This window comes from Daphnia magna, linkage group LG1 (genome assembly GCF_020631705.1).
Source record: "Daphnia magna isolate NIES linkage group LG1, ASM2063170v1.1, whole genome shotgun sequence".
NCBI lineage: Eukaryota > Metazoa > Arthropoda > Branchiopoda > Diplostraca > Daphniidae > Daphnia > Daphnia magna.
In genome coordinates, this window is record NC_059182.1 from 5,944,510 (window position 1) to 5,963,727 (window position 19,218).

General features: G+C 39.7%; 3 protein-coding genes across 10 annotated transcripts; 2 read left to right on the forward strand and 1 right to left on the reverse strand.

The window, feature by feature from the left end:
- The first annotated feature begins 113 nt into the window (after nt 1–113).
- Nucleotides 114–5,773, forward strand: LOC116924933 (L-fucose kinase). Of its 8 annotated transcripts, none has more exons than XM_032931574.2 (19): nt 114–263; nt 568–836; nt 920–1,102; nt 1,163–1,528; nt 1,621–1,751; nt 1,841–2,168; nt 2,238–2,727; nt 2,863–3,047; nt 3,108–3,300; nt 3,379–3,430; nt 3,495–3,567; nt 3,762–3,974; nt 4,074–4,223; nt 4,316–4,366; nt 4,421–4,512; nt 4,635–4,810; nt 4,865–5,011; nt 5,084–5,160; nt 5,230–5,406. In XM_032931574.2, the coding sequence occupies exons 2-19, from the start codon at nt 624–626 to the stop codon at nt 5,317–5,319; spliced, it is 3,210 nt and encodes a 1,069-aa protein (XP_032787465.2). In that variant the 5' UTR covers nt 114–263; nt 568–623; the 3' UTR covers nt 5,320–5,406. The 8 variants fall into 8 exon arrangements, 7 of the variants coding, with proteins under 7 accessions (XP_032787465.2, XP_045026842.1, XP_032787448.2 ...); XM_032931557.2 differs by adding an exon at nt 5,413–5,773 and having other exon boundaries at nt 173–836; nt 5,230–5,351; XM_032931546.2 differs by adding an exon at nt 5,418–5,773 and having other exon boundaries at nt 173–836; nt 5,230–5,351.
- On the reverse strand, nt 5,553–8,285 carry LOC116924980 (RING finger and SPRY domain-containing protein 1). The gene is given in 11 exon segments (XM_032931613.2): nt 5,553–5,888; nt 5,952–6,056; nt 6,134–6,289; nt 6,363–6,577; nt 6,647–6,733; nt 6,735–6,907; nt 6,970–7,110; nt 7,169–7,235; nt 7,294–7,479; nt 7,560–7,725; nt 7,788–8,285. Coding segments are annotated over 11 exon segments (1,689 nt in total). The 5' UTR covers nt 8,093–8,285; the 3' UTR covers nt 5,553–5,800.
- Nucleotides 8,286–8,436: 151 nt separating this feature from the next.
- On the forward strand, nt 8,437–19,134 carry LOC116924921 (serine/threonine-protein kinase mTOR). The gene is given in 41 exon segments (XM_045170980.1): nt 8,437–8,797; nt 8,860–9,126; nt 9,199–9,297; nt 9,356–9,549; nt 9,612–9,807; nt 9,880–10,041; nt 10,110–10,279; nt 10,430–10,598; nt 10,665–10,932; nt 11,007–11,126; nt 11,192–11,755; nt 11,823–12,039; nt 12,115–12,286; nt 12,360–12,611; nt 12,673–12,985; nt 13,047–13,420; nt 13,518–13,625; nt 13,702–13,832; nt 13,904–14,222; nt 14,279–14,560; nt 14,621–14,772; nt 14,845–15,055; nt 15,123–15,170; nt 15,172–15,249; nt 15,323–15,468; nt 15,533–15,655; nt 15,726–15,836; nt 15,890–16,013; nt 16,077–16,370; nt 16,438–16,560; nt 16,628–16,810; nt 16,876–17,060; nt 17,132–17,399; nt 17,481–17,621; nt 17,707–17,852; nt 17,915–18,122; nt 18,195–18,323; nt 18,389–18,469; nt 18,533–18,635; nt 18,712–18,907; nt 18,963–19,134. Coding segments are annotated over 41 exon segments (7,536 nt in total). The 5' UTR covers nt 8,437–8,704; the 3' UTR covers nt 18,979–19,134.
- Nucleotides 19,135–19,218: the final 84 nt, after the last annotated feature.

A 19,218-nucleotide genomic window follows, 5' to 3' on the forward strand; every position in this document is an offset into this window, starting at 1 on the left:
GTGACAAACACACACACACAAACACACACACACACACACATACACACACACACTGACAAGTGACATGAACACATGTAACACACTTTCACACGAGCGGTAGGTATCAGGTCGGTAACACACACATTTACATAGTCCTGTTACATCGTGGTCACCATGGTCCTACCTACCTCACAGCTCACACTGTCGCACACAGTCCCACTCACACGTCCGACTACACACTTGTTGTATTTATTGAGAGCCTGTGTGGAATTAGCTTTCGGAAGGTTGTCATTTTTGTTGATTGTTATTGTAATGCCTATTTTAAATCTTCGGTGGTAACTCCGGATTCATAGCAGAAGTAATTTGTGCGACCATTGAATTTGAGTTTAAAAATCGACCGCCAGTAGCGTTTGTTAGTAAACGATCACAGTAGATAGACGTCACCACGTTGCGTCTTCACGTCTCTAATTATCCACGTATCTCCTGTAATTTTATCTGCATGTGTATATAATCAATTCTTATTATATATGTCGTCAATACCAGTTTTTATATAATATCAATCCATTCCATTCCTTTTGCTATCTACAGTGTATGTGTGATTAAACTTATACAAAAGAAGGACTTGCATATTAAACCCGTTCGTGATGTGGACATGTGTTACTGTAACGTGCAGAGATGCTACATGGGCATCTGCCATTAATGAAGAATTATCTATCCTAAACAGTCAAAGCCTATTGAATTCACAGTTATGTGTAATTTCACCAGATCCTAGAGGTACTGAGGGTGATGGAGAAGCAACTCTTAATGCCTTGTTGGTTACGCTGGAAAGGCTCAACAACATTAGAGACTTTCAAAATGTATTATTGATTTTTTATTGTTTCATGTTTTTTTTTACCCCATTCTAGCTTATTGGGGTTTTTTTTACTGTTAAAACATGTAGGGAGGAACATTTGGTGAAATCCTGGCTGAATCACACATCTTGATTGTTCATCATGGAAGGTCAACAAAAAACCCATTTTGTTATTGGCCTAATGGCACTGCTGTTTTGCCAACACAGAATAAGAATAAAAATGGATCAGGATTGGAAACATATCTTGAATTCATTACGAATATATGCCATCAGGTATTTGTAATGTAAATCAAAGGAAAATAATGTTCCAGATTAGTTATTATTTGACTTCAGTTGAAGGAAAAGGCATCTCCTGGAGTATGGGTTGCTTCAACTGATTTGATTCTTTCTGGTTATACAAAAGAGCCCTTTAATTGGCCTATTCCTTCACCGGATGCTCTAGTGATAACCCTGCAGTGTCAACATGGGGATGCAATTTATTGTGACTCAGTGAACTTGAGGAAGCAGGAGGAGGGAATAGTGGATTCCCTTTCATTTCTTTTGCCAGACGAAAATCCCACAGAATTGAAACTAAATATAAATAGCGGAATCGTCTATCTGAAATCGACGATTGCAACGAGGTTGCTTTCTTTGAGCAGCAAGTGTCCTTTTCATCGCTGTACATATTTTGGCGAGGATAACGGAAACCAGATATTACAGGTAAACCTTGGTAGATACCTTATCATAATGGTTTGGTAAGGTGTAATTGTTCATTGGTATTAATAGTTGGACTCTTTGTTTCTTATTTTCAGTTGTCTTTGTTTTATGACCTGCTTGGACCTCTTTGGGTTAAAGACAAAAATGCTTATTTGTCTGGTGGTATGAACCAGTTACGTGATAACATTATTGGCATTACAAATGATGGAGACAAAGTTAAAGCTAGGTCAGTTTAGTTAAAAGTACATCTTCTCTTCAACATTATAAGTTTTTGACATCCCCTTCTTGTTGCATTTTTTTTCTCTTTTTCTTCAGATCAATGCTTTGGGAGGAACTTCATGAATTTCAACTATGTGCATCTCCTCTTCACCAGTTAAACTTTGTTAACTGGACCGCTCTTCCACTGGGGAAAATATTGCGTCGGGATTCCCTATTTCCTGCGTCTACAGATCAGCCGGCAGTTCTAAATTGCTCAATTAAACAAAATGCGCCAGCCGTGTGCATAAACAGCGTGATCGAGTCAAACTTGTACGACAATGAGTTGTTAATGATTTCATCTTCCATTCAATCTGTCCAACCAGATAGGTTTTTGCGATTTGCAGGAAGGGCCTACTTACTGAATACGAAAGTAGACATGGACGAGGTACTTGTTTTAAAGTTTTATTTAATTGTGTTTTCCGTGAAATTCTTTACGGTATTTTTTTATTTCTAGATACCCGAGTTTTATTTGAATGACAACGTCTGTATGATTGGATACTGGATTCGCCTAGGCAAGGAAATAAAATTGGGAAGATCTCTTTTTTCGGCTGTGGACATCCCAATTCTAGAATGCAGCCATCCACGCGCAACTGTCTTTGGCATGGATTGGTCTGGATTTTTCTTACGGAAAGGCATTGAACCAAAGGACGTATGGGCACCAGATATTGGTGTTCATTCACTTATGACCGCACGACTTTTTCCCTTGACCAAAGACGTAAATAGCTGGAAAGATCTTCTCTGGCTTCAAGATATCGATGGCGTTACAGAGTCTCGACTCGAGAGCTGGCGTAACAGCAAGAGATATTCGATGGAAGATTTTTACCAACTATGTGACCCAGAAGCTGCTCTTCGCAATCTTAGATTGATCAACACCACCGCCATTTTAGGATCGATTTCTCGCTGGCCGGGTTCATTAGCTCCTTATTTTCGTCGGGCTTGTGCTGGTACGTGGCAGTTGGATGTTTCAGCAGTTAGCTTATAACATGATGTCAGTGCGCAGGAAAAAAGAAAAACTGGAGTTAGCTTTTCGATTACGACATCAACACCCTTACCTTTTTACAGAATTATATTTTTCGTAGAAAACTGGACCGACTCTTTGCTCAGCGCTCTGGACCAAGCCGCATTAGAAAGTGAAAGACGTGATTTTCCACGAATATTAGCTGCTATCGCTGACCTACTGGCATCGAAAGCTGGCTCTCTTAGTGGTGTACGCAACGGCCCTGCCACCAATAAGGAATGGATTCCGGCCTTTCGCCTTTTAGAGGTGAGAAATCAATAAATTTTTTAAGAATCTTTAGCATGAAATTACTGCTTCCTTAAATAGCACTCCTTGCATGATGCCGTCCTTGCCCTAGCTCATGAACGGACTAAATGGTTAGGAACTCCGGAACTTTTGATCCGTGCGGCACGTCACTATGACCGCACCGTCCATATTCTCACACGTGAAACTGTCAAAAGTGTGCAAAATCATATGGTCAAGAACTGTGACATTTCCATTACAAACAGGCCTTCTGTTGGTACTACTTTAACGTGTCAAGATGACAAAAGCAAAGCAAAATAATGCAAAGTGATTGTCATTTCATTTGATTTCGCAGGTGAATGGGTCGAATCGGAATGTCCAGCTAGACTTGATCTTTCTGGGGGCTGGTGCGTATATATTTTAAAACCTGAATCAAGTCTCTTATGAATCATTTCAAAATTGCGTGTAAAGGTCTGATACTCCTCCGATTTGTTACGAAATTGGTGGCAGCGTTGTTAATGTTGCGATCCTGGTTAATGGAGAGGTACAATCCTTTATTACTAGTTTTGTTTTCTTTTTGCTCTGTTTTTTTATTTATTATTTTTTATATTATTTATTATTGTTATTATTTTTTATTTATTATTATTTTATTTTTTTGTTGTTTTTGTCATTTTTTTTCTCTGTACGTTCTTTTGTTTGTTTGTTTGGTTTTGCTTGTTGCTTTGTTTTTCGTAACAGAAACCAATTGGAGCTCGAGGAAGAAGACTCGAAAAATTTCAACTTGTGTTAGTTTCTGAGGGTCAGTCGGAACCACTGGTTATTTCTTCGATTGACCAATTAATGGACTATAATAATCCAACTGCACCCGGGGCCCTTTTAAAGGCAGCTTTAATTTGCGCTGGTGTAGTACAAGGAGGTTGTCGTCATGATTTGTCGCAGCAGCTTGAAAAGGTAGATGTGCCCTAGTTACATTATTCCAAATATTGGTAGCAGTTGTTTTCGACTTCTTTCGTATTAATCCAGTATGTCTTAATTTCCCTACTCACCTAGACCTTGGGCAGTGGTTTGGAATTGCATTGCTGGTCTAAATTACCTACTGGTTCCGGATTGGGTACCAGCAGTATTCTAGCTTCGGCATTGCTAGCGGTCATTTATCATGTAATGGGATACAAGTTCAACCGTTCACATCTTATTCATGCGGTAAAATCAAAACTTCCTTCTTCGTCCGTTCTTGTTGCAAAGTGATCCGAATGTTTTCTACTAGTTTTTTCGTATTTTTTAAATTGAATTAGGTTTTGCATATCGAACAGCTCTTAACAACAGGAGGTGGATGGCAGGATCAGGTACAATTTGTATATCAGTATTTTGTGGATTAGCTGTGCAAGAGGTTTTTCTAGGTAGCTGGCGTGATGGGAGGTTGCAACAGAGGTAATTCTTTTGCTGATCCAAATGTGCAGGTTCATGTCGAGAAGATCCAACTTTCAGAACAGTAAGTTGTTACTTTAAATTGTTTATAAAAGAAAACAAGAGAAAAAAAAAACAGTTTATAAACATTTTTTTACCAATTAAATAAATAAACTAATTCCTTTTTTTCCGTGGTTAAAAAAACAGGACCGTCAAATTCATGGATCACCGTCTGCTTCTAGTTCATACAGGAAAGGTCAGACTTGCCAAAAACTTGCTTCAGAATGTGATTCGAATGTGGTATGCTCGCGAGGAAGCAACAACCGATTGCTTCAATCGGCTGATTGAAAATTCTTATGCATGTAAAAATGCTATTCTCCAAGGTAACTCGTTAACCATATAGAATGTAACTGTAAATGTAAACGAATTCTTAATAGGTAATATCGACGAGTTATGTGGTGCAGTGGATAATTACTGGAAACATAAAAAATTGATCGCGCCAGGATGCGAACCCCAAATGGTTAAAAATATGATGCATGCATTGTCAGATTTCGTTTATGGGCAGAGTCTAGCAGGAGCAGGAGGTTTGTTATTTTGAATCATCAGTGTCTTTCAGACTGTGGAAATAAGGTTTCAACGCAATTCCGGCATCATAGGTGGAGGGTTTTACTATGGCTTCCTTAAGCGGCCTGAAGACAGGAGCAGAGTAGAAAGCAGCGTTACGTCTATCGAGGTAAACTAGTGAACGTCTAATATCTTACTGAAAATTGTACATCTGATTGATTTCGCTTCAAATTCGCAGGGATGCCAAGATATGATAATTCACAGAGCGACTGTTGACCTAACGGGTATCAGTCTGAAGGTAGGTGGAGAGGAAGTAAATATTCCGTAAGCTGTCTAATGCGAGTGTCTACTCGATCCAGTGTAATACTGAGAGTAAAAATGATTTATTGTTTGAAATAAATAATCTAAAGTTTGATTGAAGCTCAGGAGGTATCGGGCTTGAGACATATCCAAGTGTATTCCTTAGAATTCGTTATGGTTTATAAGTGGACCTAGATGCAAATGCAGATCAAATTAAATTCACGTAACGAAGCCGAACGACAAGACAAAACAATCAACAGCTATCGAATCAATCAGCCAATAAGTATTTCACTTCCTCAAATATACATGTACATTTTACTGTTATATAATCAAAAGTATTACGATATTATCAACGGTATATCAATATCACAACAAGCAGGAGAGGAGTACTTCAAAACAGGGAATCAAAGGATTTTCGATCCTTGTGGACGTTGACAAGTACACAACATGAAGTTGACAAGAAGCCCCTCTATTTGAAAGTTTAAAAAAATTATAATTTAAGGTTTCCCTTAAGAACTTAGAACAGCTCGTTCTTGGATTGACGAGCGACAAAGTGGACAAGATTCCAACTGCCTCGCGCAGCCACTGCAATATCCTCTGTCATAGCAGAAAACAAATTTTAATAAAAGCATAAAAACGGTCAAATGCTAGGAGGCTTACTGGTGACGACATGGTAAAAGCGTTATGACTGCTGGTGCATCGCAGCATAATGAGCAAGAATCTTCGTGGATGTTGGTAAGCCTCAATTGCTCTAACTTCTTTGATCTAAGAAAAGTTGAACAAACAAGTTGCCAAATTATTGTAAAAGTAAAAAAAAAAAATTATCATTTGAATCACGGAACCTCGGTAATATTATTTTTTGCTCTGGAGTCAACAGTGCATGGTCGTTAAAAGCACATACGACAATTCCACTAGGTGCAAAATGAAATGGTTTGCTGCCGAAATTGAATTCGCACTGCTGAAACGACATAAAGCTTGCTGCGGCAAAGAAGCCACTTCTACAGTTCAGAAGAGATATAGTAACTATTAGACTTGGTATGACTTTCGAATTTTTTGCGGCACCGAACTTACTTGGCAGATTTGAAAAGCTGCGAATTAGGGCCGAGTGCAACCCCATTCAATGAGAATATCACTTCCTCTCGATCGATATTCAATAGACAACCGAGAATATCTCCAGGTTTCCATTGCTGAAGCGTATGTGGTATTGATTCAGCTTCATACCAAATCAAGTTGCGACAGCCATCATAAGCAATAGAATACTCGTCATCGCCAATACCATAGCCTTCCTAGAGAAAATGAAATTCGGAAAATGAAAAAGAATTCTTGATTTCTATAGAAAGAAAAAAAATACTCACGTAATTCAGAAATTTGCTAGATTTCGTAGCCCAACCAATTTGCATTATTCCGGGTGTGACAATCAATGCTTCATAATACCAGATACCCGGCATCCGCCTGATACGTACAACGGACACTTTCGAATGACGAAGCATCGCAACGGGCTTCTAGACCATTCGCTGCAATTTTGAGGTATTCGCTAACATCTTGACTATTAAGCATTACATTTATAGCACTTGTGTCTGTGCGTTCGTATGTGAAAGATCGGCCCTCGCTCACAACTGATACCCAAATTAATAGATCAATGCACATGCTGACGGAATTTGGGAAATAACAAACTTACATAAATTATCGAGACACCATTCTGAGCAGAAGCCAACTTGCCGTTTCATATAATCGTCAGCCGATTTCCATTTTTCCAGTACTAGAAGTGGATGTTGCGTTTCCTGGTGGAAGCGCTTGTTAAGAGCAATCTTGTTTTCACCTAAAGAGAAGGAGAGTATTAAGGCAAACTTAAAAAATAATGTAACACCTCGTATTACTTGTTTGAGCAAATTTCTCAAGGGCAATTAATGAAAACAGCACTACTGATGGGTGGTGTAATGGATCCTACATGGATAAAATTGTTAATTACAAACAAAATATGAGCAGACTTTACCGGATATACCAGGTTTGCAATAAGGTAATCCAATGTGCTATCTGTTAACAATGCAACACTCGTAGGGCCGGCAAGTTTTTCAGCGATGCAGCCTAGAGCGATACAGATGTTTCTATGGCGATTTGGGTCTGATCTACCCCTTTTACTAGCTTTAGCTGACAACCAAAACATCCGGGGAACTTTGGTTATGGAATCCTAGAAAAAATGAAGTTTTCCAGTTAAATGAAAGCTCTCTTTATTCACAGCCACACATTAAACTCAACAGGAACACAAACCTTTGCTGGTAAGGCACAGTCATCTAGTACCAGAGTGATGACAGCAGGTCCAAGTGGCTCATTAATGGGTATTACATTAACCATGGAATGTAGAACAAGCAACCAACCATGACCTTTATTTGAAAGTGCTTGCAATCGAAGCATTGAGGGAGGTGTTTCTTGGTCACTGAAAAAATAGAGAATAATTTATAAATAAACAACTATATAATACCAGTGAAAGAGAAATACTTTTCAACTAAGTTTCCAATGACAGCTAAAGTCTGCAACACAAGACTGTCAATGTGGGGTAGCATTCGTCTCAAGTGTGAGGCTTCAGATGCTGGTATAACATGAGAAGGAAAACTTCTATCTCTATCAACTGAAATATTAGGTTGTAGTGGGCTTGGGAGACTGGCAGTTTCTGGTGGAGGCACTGAAAGTGAGGGTATTTCCCCATCTTTTTCATCACAACATAAGCATTGTCCCATTTTTAGCTTGTCAATGGAAAGTAAATTTGAACATGACATCCAAAGGGGATTCCAATTTTTAAACATGAAGTATTATCTCCATTTTTTCAATTATTTTTAGGGTGCATGAAACAGAAAATGGATCACCAAAGGATTTGAAAGTTTTTGACAATTTTTCTAGTAAAATTTTACCATAATATAAATACGGATGTAGTTAGAGAAATCGGAATTAGTTATCGTCTGCTTAAAGTGATTGAAAACGAAACGAAGTCCAAACTCCAAAAACAAAAGTTGCCACTAGAGGCACTGCTAGAGGGCTCATTGTGTCGGCGAGACATCTGGGTATGGCTATTTGTATCAAAAGGTATTTTACAGTTCCCGTCAGATGTCTTTTATTTTGTGAAGTTTGTTGTTATGGTTGCGTCCGGTAAATTTACTTCTAGTTGTCTACCTAAAAAATTGTAAAGAAAACAAAACAAAAAAAACCAAAAAAAAAAAAAACCTTTTTTTCTTTCGTTTTGTTTGTTGATAAATGGAACTAACGGCTGCGTCATAGCAACATTTTTTTTCTAGAGAGTATGTTGGTTTGTTGACAATTGATAACTTTTACTTGTTCCCACTTTACAATGTGGCTGATCTGAAATTGATTCTATTAACAATTCTTTGTAAAGTAAGTAAGGTTCCTCTTTAGCATAAATAATGGCAGCTGCAATAATGCAACAGTTCATCAGTGGGCTTAAATCTCGAAATGAAGATTCAAGGTTGAAGGCTGCTCGAGATTTACACCATTATGTAAGAAAATGAATTTGCCGAATAAAGATGTTAGTTAACAATCTTACACACAATTTTTTCAGGTGACATCTGAATTGAGAGAGGCATTACAAGAAGATGTCATTTCATTTGTGGATGATTTAAATCACCATATATTTGACATGGTCTCCAGCTCAGATGTAAATGAAAAAAAAGGTGGCATTCTGGCTATAGTTAGTTTACTTCAAGTAGATGTTGGAAATACCAATGCCAGGATGACTAGGTTTGCTAATTATTTGAAGAACTTACTCCCTTCCCAAGATGTTGTTGTCATGGAACTAACTGCAAGGGCACTTGGAAAATTGACTTTAGTAAGTTTTCTTATCTAACCAAAATGTATTCTAAATTAACTTTCTGCTTATCAAAACTTTGTGTGTATCCAGGTGTCAGGAAGCTATACAGCTGAATACGTGGAATTTGAAGTGAAACGTGCTTTCGAATGGCTCAGCGGCGAGAGAAATGAAGGCCGCAGGCATGCGGCGGTAAGTTCAACACAAGATCAATTCGCATCATCCAAATCCTGTAACCTTTGTTTCTTAGGTATTGGTCTTACGAGAATTGGCTTTATCCACCCCCACTTTCTTTTTTCAACAAGTTCAGACTTTTTTTGATGTCATTTTTTATGCCGTACGGGACTCTAAACTAATGATCCGTGAAGGTGCAGTTACCGCTTTACGTTCTGCTTTAGTCGTGACCTCTCAGCGAGAAACTAAAGAAGCGCAAAAGCCTACTTGGTATTGAACGAACCAAATAAGCTTCTATGTTCTGTGTAGTTGGCAAACCTTTTTTCTATTAGGTATAAGCAGTGCTTTGATGAGGCCCAACAAGGTTTCGAGGAACCGTTGGCCAAAGACAAAGGGCTAACAAAAGATGATAGGGCCCATGGCTCACTTCTGGTTCTTCAAGAACTCTTACGTTGTTCGAATGCAGAAGGCGAACGACTCCTTGCTGAATTAGAACAATTGAATTCGCTTCATTCACAAACTGTTCAGGTTGAACAGATTAAACGTTCCGTGGCAGGATGAATGTAAACATCGCGAATTTTATTTTTATTTTCATCATAGGATAGTCTAATTTCTACCACATCTCGAGTGTTGCCCAACGGGGCAGTTGAACTGATCAACACTCCCTCGCTCTACAACAACTTGCGCCTGTTACCGGGACATGTTGCTCAATCGAGGATAGGTAGTGCTGTGTCACCGCTGTCGATTGTTGCACCTCAGCAGGTGAGATGCTACATCGTTTTTCATTAGCATCTGTGCGACTAATCGTTTTACTTTTTAAATTGTAATAGTACCCTATAGTAGAAAGTGCTGCTTGCCGTCAGTTGACCGCTGATCATTTTGATGACATTTGTGCCAACACGCTTCGACACAGCATCTCGAAAAGTGTCCATGTACAGGCAGCCTTAATGGGAATTCTACCAAGGTTGGCTGCTTACGATCGAACGCGCTTTTCCGATAGGTATTTATGTGCATTTTCTTTACGGAGGAGGGGATGGTGGCATCAGGATCTATTTATCTTATAAAAAAATATACATATTTTAATTTATTGCTACCATCCTAAAAATATTCTGTTCTCTTCTAAACTAGCTACTTGCTTTTTCTTCTCAAGGTATTTAAATACCACCATGGGCTACCTGATGACATGCGTAAACCGGAAAGAAAAAAACCAACTTGCCTTGATCACTATTGGCTACATAGCTGTTTGTATTGAAGGAGATATTGCAAAATATCTGCCGGGTATCATTAACTATATTCGTACCACGTTACCTCAGAGCAAGGTACAGCTACTAATCAACTGAGTTTAGAGTGCCTCTTAGTAAAATCTCAATCGCCACCATAACTAGGACCCATCTACAAAAAAGCGCTCCACCCCTCCCGACGTTGCTGTTTTTGTCTGCCTGAGTTTGCTTGGCCGGGCCTTAGGGCGTTCTCATTTAACAACCGAATTCAAGGAACTGCTGGATCCCATGCTCTCCGTTGGGCTGAGCCCTGCCTTGACAACATGTCTACGTGAACTGGCATTGAGAATACCTCTTCTTAAGAAGGATATTGCTGAAGGACTGCTGCGGATGCTTTCATTGGTTTTGATGCATCAACCGCTTCGCCACCCAGGTAGTTTTTTATAAACTAGAGTTTTTAGAATATAGTTTTCCATTTTAACAACGATCCAAATTTGTGCTATTTAGGAATGCCCAAACACCTTATGGCACTCAATCCAGTTGCAATTCAACCCCTAGCTTCGGCTGGAGACGACGTCAACAATACTGTTTTAGCGCTGAGAACGTTAGGAAATTTTGACTTTCAAGGTACTTTAAATTTGGGTAGTCCTTCAACGATTTTAACTTGTCTCTAAATTTGATTTTACTTGTAGGTCAGCCACTGTTACTACAATTCGTTCGCCATTGCGCCGATCACTTTTTGTGCAGCGAGCAAAGAGCAATACGACTCGAAGCAGTACGGACTTGCAGCCAATTGTTAAAGTGTGCACTGCAGGAATCCGTAAAGTTAAAGAAGAAACCTCTGAGAAGTAGCGGAGTTCGGTTGGTCTCTGCTACTGTAGCCGAAGTCTTGAGCAAGCTACTCACCGCCGCAATCACGGATCCTGACGCCAGTGTTAGATATTGCGTATTCGCAAGTCTCGATCCTCATTTCTTTTCCTACTTGGCGCTTGCAGAAAACCTCGGCTCCATAACCGTCGCCCTGAATGATGAAGTCTTCGAGATCCGTGAAATGGCTGTTTGCATCATTGGACATTTGTCTTCGATGAATCCAGCCTACATCATGCCTGCTCTGAGGAAACTATTAATTCAATTGCTAACTGAACTGGAACATAGTGGCATGGGTCGGAATAAAGAGCAAAGTTCCAGATTGCTTGGCCGCCTGGTTTCCTCTGCACCCAGACTTATCAAACCTTATATGGAACCGATTCTAAAAAGTAACAACTCAGAGTAAAAATAGAGCGATACTGTTATGATATAGCGATAATGTTTTCAATTTTTCAGTTTTGGTCCCAAAATTAAAGGAAAATGACCCTAATCCCGGAGTTACAATTGCTGTTCTCACTGCAATCGGAGACTTAGCTCAAGTTTCTGAGAGTGAAATGAGGCTTTGGAGCCCTGAACTACTCCCATTGCTGTTGGATATGTTGGCTGATTCTAGTCTTCCGGCGAAAAGAGAAGTAGCTTTGTGGACCTTGGCACAGTTAATCGAAAGTACTGGGTAAGATCGTCAGTCTTAGCTTTTCAGAAAGTGACCTCTATCGATTTTTATGTTTTCTCGTTTCCCTCTTTTAAGATGTGTGATTCAGCCCTATCAAGAATTTCCATCATTGCTTGAGCTGCTGCTTAGCTTTTTAAAAACAGAGCAGCTCGTCTCTATTCGCCGTGAAACCTTAAGGGTATTGGGTTTGCTTGGAGCGTTGGATCCTTACAAACATAAAATGAACTTGGGTCATATTGATAGTCAGGTTTAAAAAAAAATAATAATAATAATGCCAAACACAGAACTTGCACGGTCTGTCCAACACTTCTGTAAAACAGGGCGACTCAAGTGCCGTTATGTCGATGTCGGATGGTCGGGATGCAGACTCTTTTATGGATTCATCGGCAAGCGAAATGTTAGTCAACATGAATTACTCCTCGTTAGAAGAATTTTATCCTGCAGTCGCAATTGCAACTCTTATGCGTGTAGTAAAGGACCAGACTCTTTCCCAGCATCATAACACAGTCGTTAATGCAGTGATGTTCATCTTTAAATCGTTGGGTGTTCGATGTGTTCCTTACATTAAGCAAGTAAGTGAACTCGCTTACATATAACGTGATTTCTGGATTTTCACGTGTTTTTCCTTCATAGGTTGTCCCTAGTTTTGTGAATGTCGTTCGTTTTACCCCACTAACGGAGGTTTCTCTGAAAGAATTCCTGTTCCAGCAACTTGGATTTCTTATCGCTATTGTTAAGCAACATATTCGCCCATATTTGGATCAGATCTTAGATCTTGTGAAAGAGCATTGGACTGTTAATAGTCCATTCCAAATAACGATTATCTTATTAATCGAACATGTAGCTATGGCATTGGGAGCTGAGTTTAAGATGTACCTACCTCTTTTAGTTCCACTAATATTGCGCGTGTTAACACATGATGCCAGCAAGGACCGCAGCGTTACTGGTAATCCAAATTTCTCTTTAAATAATTTGGTTTTCTTCACTTGTGATCATTCCCGATGTAGGTAAACTACTTCAGGCGGTCCAGAAATTCGGGAGCAATTTGGAAGACTATCTTCATCTACTGCTGCCACCAATTGTTAAATTATTTGATGCCATTGATGTGAACATTAATGTACGACGCACCGCTCTAGAGACGGTGGATTTCATCAGCGACACGCTTGACTTGAGTGATTTTGCTTCACGCATCATTCAACCATTAGTACGTTGCATTGAGAACACCAGCGAATTGCGTCCAGTTGCCATGGAAACTTTGGCGTCATTAGTTGCTCAATTAGGAAAGAAGTATCTTATTTTCATACCCATGGTACAGAAAGTCCTGGTTCGTCATCGAATTCAGCATCAACGATATGATGTGTTAGTTGCCAAGATTTTACATGTAAGTTGAAGCCTTCGCTGTATGACACCGAGGGCGATTTTTTTAATGCATTTATTTATTTATTTATTTTTTTTCACTTCCGACTCACCAATACCAGGGTGGCGGTTCAGTCGATGAAGAAGACTTATCCGCAGCTCGCCAACGGCGAGGGAATTCTAAAGCGAAAGAAGGGTTGATTTCATCGGATACCACTGCGGTCAAACGAGTGAGTATTATTGTCATGTCCGTAAAAAAAAAGTTGGTGGTCACATAGTAATTTATTTTAAACTCCATTTTCTAAGTTACACGTTGCCGCTAATAATTTGCAACGAGCTTGGACAGCAACGCGGCGAGTCTCAAAAGACGATTGGCAGGAATGGCTTAGAAAGTTAAGTTCAGAAATGCTCAAGGAATCGCCGTCTCCGCCCCTAAGGTAAGCTCTAAGCTTGGGCTTATGGGAACCTATGAAGTCTGCACTACAAGTCATGTCTTTTTTTGTCACAGGTCTTGCTGGGCACTAGGTCAGAGCTATATTCAATTGCCTCGCGATCTATTTAATGCCGCGTTTGTATCGTGTTGGACGGAGCTAAGCCAGCAGCATCAGAATGAACTGGTTAAAAGCCTGGAACAAGCACTCCGTGTTCCGGACCTCCCTGAAATTACCCAAACTATTCTAAATCTGGCGGAGTTTATGGAGCATTGTGAAAAGGGTCCTTTACCTTTGGATGCCAAGTTGCTTGGTCAAAGAGCTATGCAATGCAGAGCGTATGCCAAAGCACTTCACTACAAAGAAGCAGAGTTTCACGAATCACCCACTGCTCAGGCACGATTCGTTCGTTGCCACTTCTAAGAGCATCATTTAACTTTTTTTTTCTTAAGGTTTTGGAGTCACTTATATCAATCAACAATAAACTTCAACAAAAAGAAGCGGCTGCCGGACTGTTGGAATATGCAATGAAAAAGCATGAAGGTGAAATCCGAGTTCAGGAGAGATGGCACGAGAAATTGCACGATTGGGAAAGAGCATTAGAAGCCTATAGAAAAAAAGAAATTAACCAACAACAACAGGAACCAGAATTAGTGCTGGGTCAAATGCGATGTCTAGAAGCACTGTGTGAATGGGGACAACTACACACTTTGGCTGAAGCGAATTGGAAACAGGTAATCCTTCACATCTACCTATCAGAAAAGGAAATGAAATGAAAATGTTTTCTGTTGTAGGTAAATGCTGATGTCAAGAACCGATTTGCTCGCATGGCAGCCGCTGCTGCGTGGGGTCTCGGAAAATGGACTGCTATGGAGGAATATGTAAATTTCATTCCGAAAGAAACTCAGGATGGTGCATTTTTTCGTTCCGTATTAGCAATTCACAGGTAGGCAAATTGGAATTAGTAAGACAAGTACTATTTTTATTAATGTGTATTTTTTTATAATTATTATTTCAGGGAGCAATACAGCCAAGCTCAAACACTGATTGACTCGGCTCGTGACCTCCTGGACACCGAACTGACGGCGCTTTCGGGCGAAAGCTATCAGCGTGCATATGGAGCAATGGTCTTAGTCCAGATGCTTGCTGAACTAGAGGAAGTCATTCAGTACAAAATTCTTCCGGAAAGAAGAGGTCCCATTCGAAAAATATGGTGGCAACGCCTTCAGGTAACGTTCCATACGTGCATATAGTTTGTTTAAAGTTCGCTACTAATATGCGAGTTCTTTCTTGCAGGGATGTCAGAGAATTGTAGAAGATTGGCAAAAAATCATCCAGGTACACTTCCCTGGTCATTTCGCCTGAAGAAGACATGCGAACTTGGTTAAAGTATTCGTCGCTTTGTCGTAAATCTGGCCGTCTGGTAAAGCATTTCGTTGTATTTTTCAATATTACGTGATCCGTTCGTTCTTCAAATTTGTGTTGGAATCTCACAGGCACTCTCACATAAAACCCTGGTGACTTTGCTCGGTACTGATCCTTCATTGAATCCTGACCACCCGTTGCCTACGTTACATCCTCATGTAACTTATGCGTATTCAAAACATCTTTGGATGTCAAATCAAAAAGAGCAGGCTTTCAGGTAATTTGCTCTTAGTTTCTTTGTTTTATCTTGAACAGTAATTCTCTCATGCTTGGGTATGTAGGCAGTTACACCATTTTGTACAAGCCTCACTGCAGCCGCAGTCACTATCCTCAATATCAACCACTCCTGTGTCTACGCCAGAGGAACCAGACCGACAAGTTGAATTGGGAAAACTACTAGCCAGGTATAACTAAAATCATACAAATGTAAGCGTAGAATTCATAACGTTTGGTGCATCCACATACCGTTTCCAGATGTTATTTACGACTTGGTCAGTGGCAGGAATGCCTCCAGGGTATCAACGAACTATCGATTCCTGCTGTTCTTCAGTATTACGCTGCAGCAACAGAACATGACTCAACTTGGTATGTTTTTGCCGTGTTTATTAAAAGTTCCTGGTAAATATTTCGTTCATCAGGTACAAGGCATGGCATTCCTGGGCTTACATGAATTTTGAAGCAGTTCTATTTTACAAGCATCAAGGGCAAAATACTTCAGCTAATCATACGTTGATGGGAGATGTTAGTGCAAGCGGTGGACTGGTAAAGATAAAATTCGGTTAAAACTTCTCTTAAAATGATTAATTATTTTTATTATTTCTGCAGACCGCTCAACATGTATCGTCTTACACAGTACCTGCTGTACAAGGATTTTTTCGCTCAATTGCTTTGTCACATGGGAGCTCACTGCAAGACACTCTTCGTCTCTTAACGTTGTGGTTTGATTATGGGCATTGGCCAGAGGTGTATGAGGCACTTGTAGAAGGCATAAGAACCATTGATGTCAATACCTGGTTACAAGTGATTCCACAACTTATTGCTCGTATTGACACGCAACGCCAATTAGTAGGAAGACTCATCCATCAACTATTGATGGATATAGGAAAGGCGCATCCTCAGGTATTCCACTTTTCATTCAAGTACCTAGGTTGGTTGGTTAACTTTTTTTCTTTTTTTTTTTTAACAGGCCCTGATTTATCCGTTGACAGTGGCTTCTAAATCAGCCTTACAAGCCAGACATAACGCTGCGAACAAAATCTTGAAGAACATGTGTGAACACAGTCCCGTTCTTGTCCAACAGGCTGTGATGGTACGTATACTTTGTGAGTGGAACATAGTTTTCTTTTGGACTAGAAACACATTCGTTGTACACGTAGGTCAGTGAAGAATTGATCAGGGTAGCCATATTATGGCACGAATTGTGGCATGAAGGGTTAGAGGAAGCTTCTCGGCTCTATTTTGGTGAGCGGAACGTCACAGGTATGTTTGCAACGCTGGAACCACTTCACGCGATGCTAGAGCGAGGACCACAAACCCTTAAAGAAACATCTTTTCATCAGGTTAACAATTGACTTTAAAAGCTCGTAGTTTCAGCTTCTAATATCCTCTTCTCGTTATTTTTCAGGCTTACGGACGGGAGCTGTTAGAAGCTCAAGATTGGTGTCGACGTTATAAGACGTCGTTGAATGTTCGAGATCTTAACCAAGCATGGGATTTGTACTACCATGTTTTCCGGCGCATTTCACGACAGCTGCCTCAACTTACGAGCTTGGAACTTCAATACGTTTCACCAAAATTACTCCTGTGCCGGTATTATTATTTTGTTTTTTATCATCCAGTAACAATTGAGTATGAAATGTTGTTTCTCATTCCGTTTTCAGAGATCTTGAACTAGCAATCCCGGGAAGCTATGTACCCAATCAGCCTGTAATCAGAATATCGCAAGTTAACAGTTCGCTGCAGGTTATAACTTCTAAACAGAGGCCTAGGAAACTGTGCATCACTGGTAGTAACGGCAAAGAGTACATGTTTCTCTTAAAAGGCCACGAAGATCTCCGACAAGATGAGAGAGTCATGCAACTTTTCAGTTTAGTAAACACGCTATTAATTCATGATCCGGAGACCTTCCGTCGGAATCTTACCATTCAAGTAAGTTTCCATATGATAGAAAATAATAATTAATTCGCTTGTTCACTTGCTCACTTGTTCTCCGGTTTTGCATCCATGCAGAGATATGCAGTTATTCCCTTATCAACGAACAGTGGATTAATCGGTTGGGTTCCGCACTGTGACACTTTACATTCATTAATACGTGACTATAGGGAGAAGAAAAAAATTCTTCTAAACATTGAGCACCGAATAATGCTTCGAGTGAGTTATACGATAATGCATTGTATCGTATTTTTTTATCCTTTTCCTGTACGTTTATCGTAAACCCGTTTGCCTTGTTTCATAGATGGCTCCCGACTACGATCACTTGTCCCTCATGCAGAAGGTAGAAGTGTTTGAACACGCCCTTGAACACACGCAAGGTGATGATTTGGCCAAGATCCTATGGTTGCGATCTCCGTCATCCGAAGTCTGGTTCGATAGACGAATACACAAGGTTGATCTCGTTGTTATGAACTACATAATTTTAAAAACGATTATTATGACATTGATTTTTTCAAAAGATCCCTAGCTGTTATGTCGATGGTTGGATATATTCTTGGGTTGGGTGATCGTCATCCATCCAATCTGATGTTAGATCGTTTAAGTGGCAAGATACTTCATATAGACTTTGGTGACTGCTTCGAAGTTGCCATGACTCGAGAAAAGTTCCCGGAAAAAATTCCTTTCCGATTGACCCGCATGCTTGTTAACGCAATGGAGGTTGTAACCCAAACGATAATTTAGCTTCGCTTTATAAATAATAACGAAATGTTTTAATCTATTCCTCTTAAGGTGACTGGAATTGAAGGAACTTACCGTAGCACTTGCGAATCGGTAATGGCTGTTCTCCGTGGAAACAAGGACAGTTTGATGGCTGTATTGGAAGCCTTCGTATACGATCCCCTCTTAAATTGGAGATTGGTATTCATTTAATTGAATTGCCACAAAATAATAATTACTAATCGCTTTATATATATTTTTTTCAGGTGGTAGATAATGTAGCAAATACGAAAACCACTCGACGGTCAAAAAGCAGACATGAATCTTCGTCAAATAATAGTGCCCAGGTACATGGTTGCGGACGTAAGCTTATCTTATAAGTGCATTACAAAACAGTTTTGAAAACTTAGGGTGATGTTGGGGATAGCATGGAAATAACCGCAAATGCAGCAGCAAATTCAAGCAGTGTATTGAATGCTGCCATCAGTAGAAGTAAAAATGACATAGCAGAAGGTATTTATAAATGATATACTGTTTTTTCTTATTGCCATAATTTTACTTGCCACTATTTTACCAAACTTTTTTTTAGCTACTGCCAATGACGGACCTCAGCCTGAAATACTAAACAAACGCGCCTTGACTATTGTTAGCCGTGTACGAGATAAGTTGACTGGGCGAGACTTTCCTAATGAAACTGAAGGAACACTAGGAATTGACCGGCAAGTGGAACTTCTGATTCAGCAAGCAACTTCCCATGAAAATTTGTGTCAGTGTTACATAGGCTGGTAAGACGAGCTTAAGGAGTTTTCAGGATGTTGATAAAGATCCAAATTTTTTTAGGTGTCCGTTTTGGTGAATACCGGGTTAAAAGGAAAATCAAGTTTGTGCGTTTACGGACGATTTTGCTTCGTGCGTTTTGTGGATTCAGTTGGAATTCTTATTTTTCAAAATTCCTTTAATAGTTAATTGTTGAAGTTTTAAAAAAAAAGGAATACAATGCTCATTCCTTCAACTTTTTTTTTTCTTTTTTAACCTTTCTGCTTTGTTTGCAGGTTCAGTTCCCTTTATCATTGGGGGACAACCGTAATATTGCGGG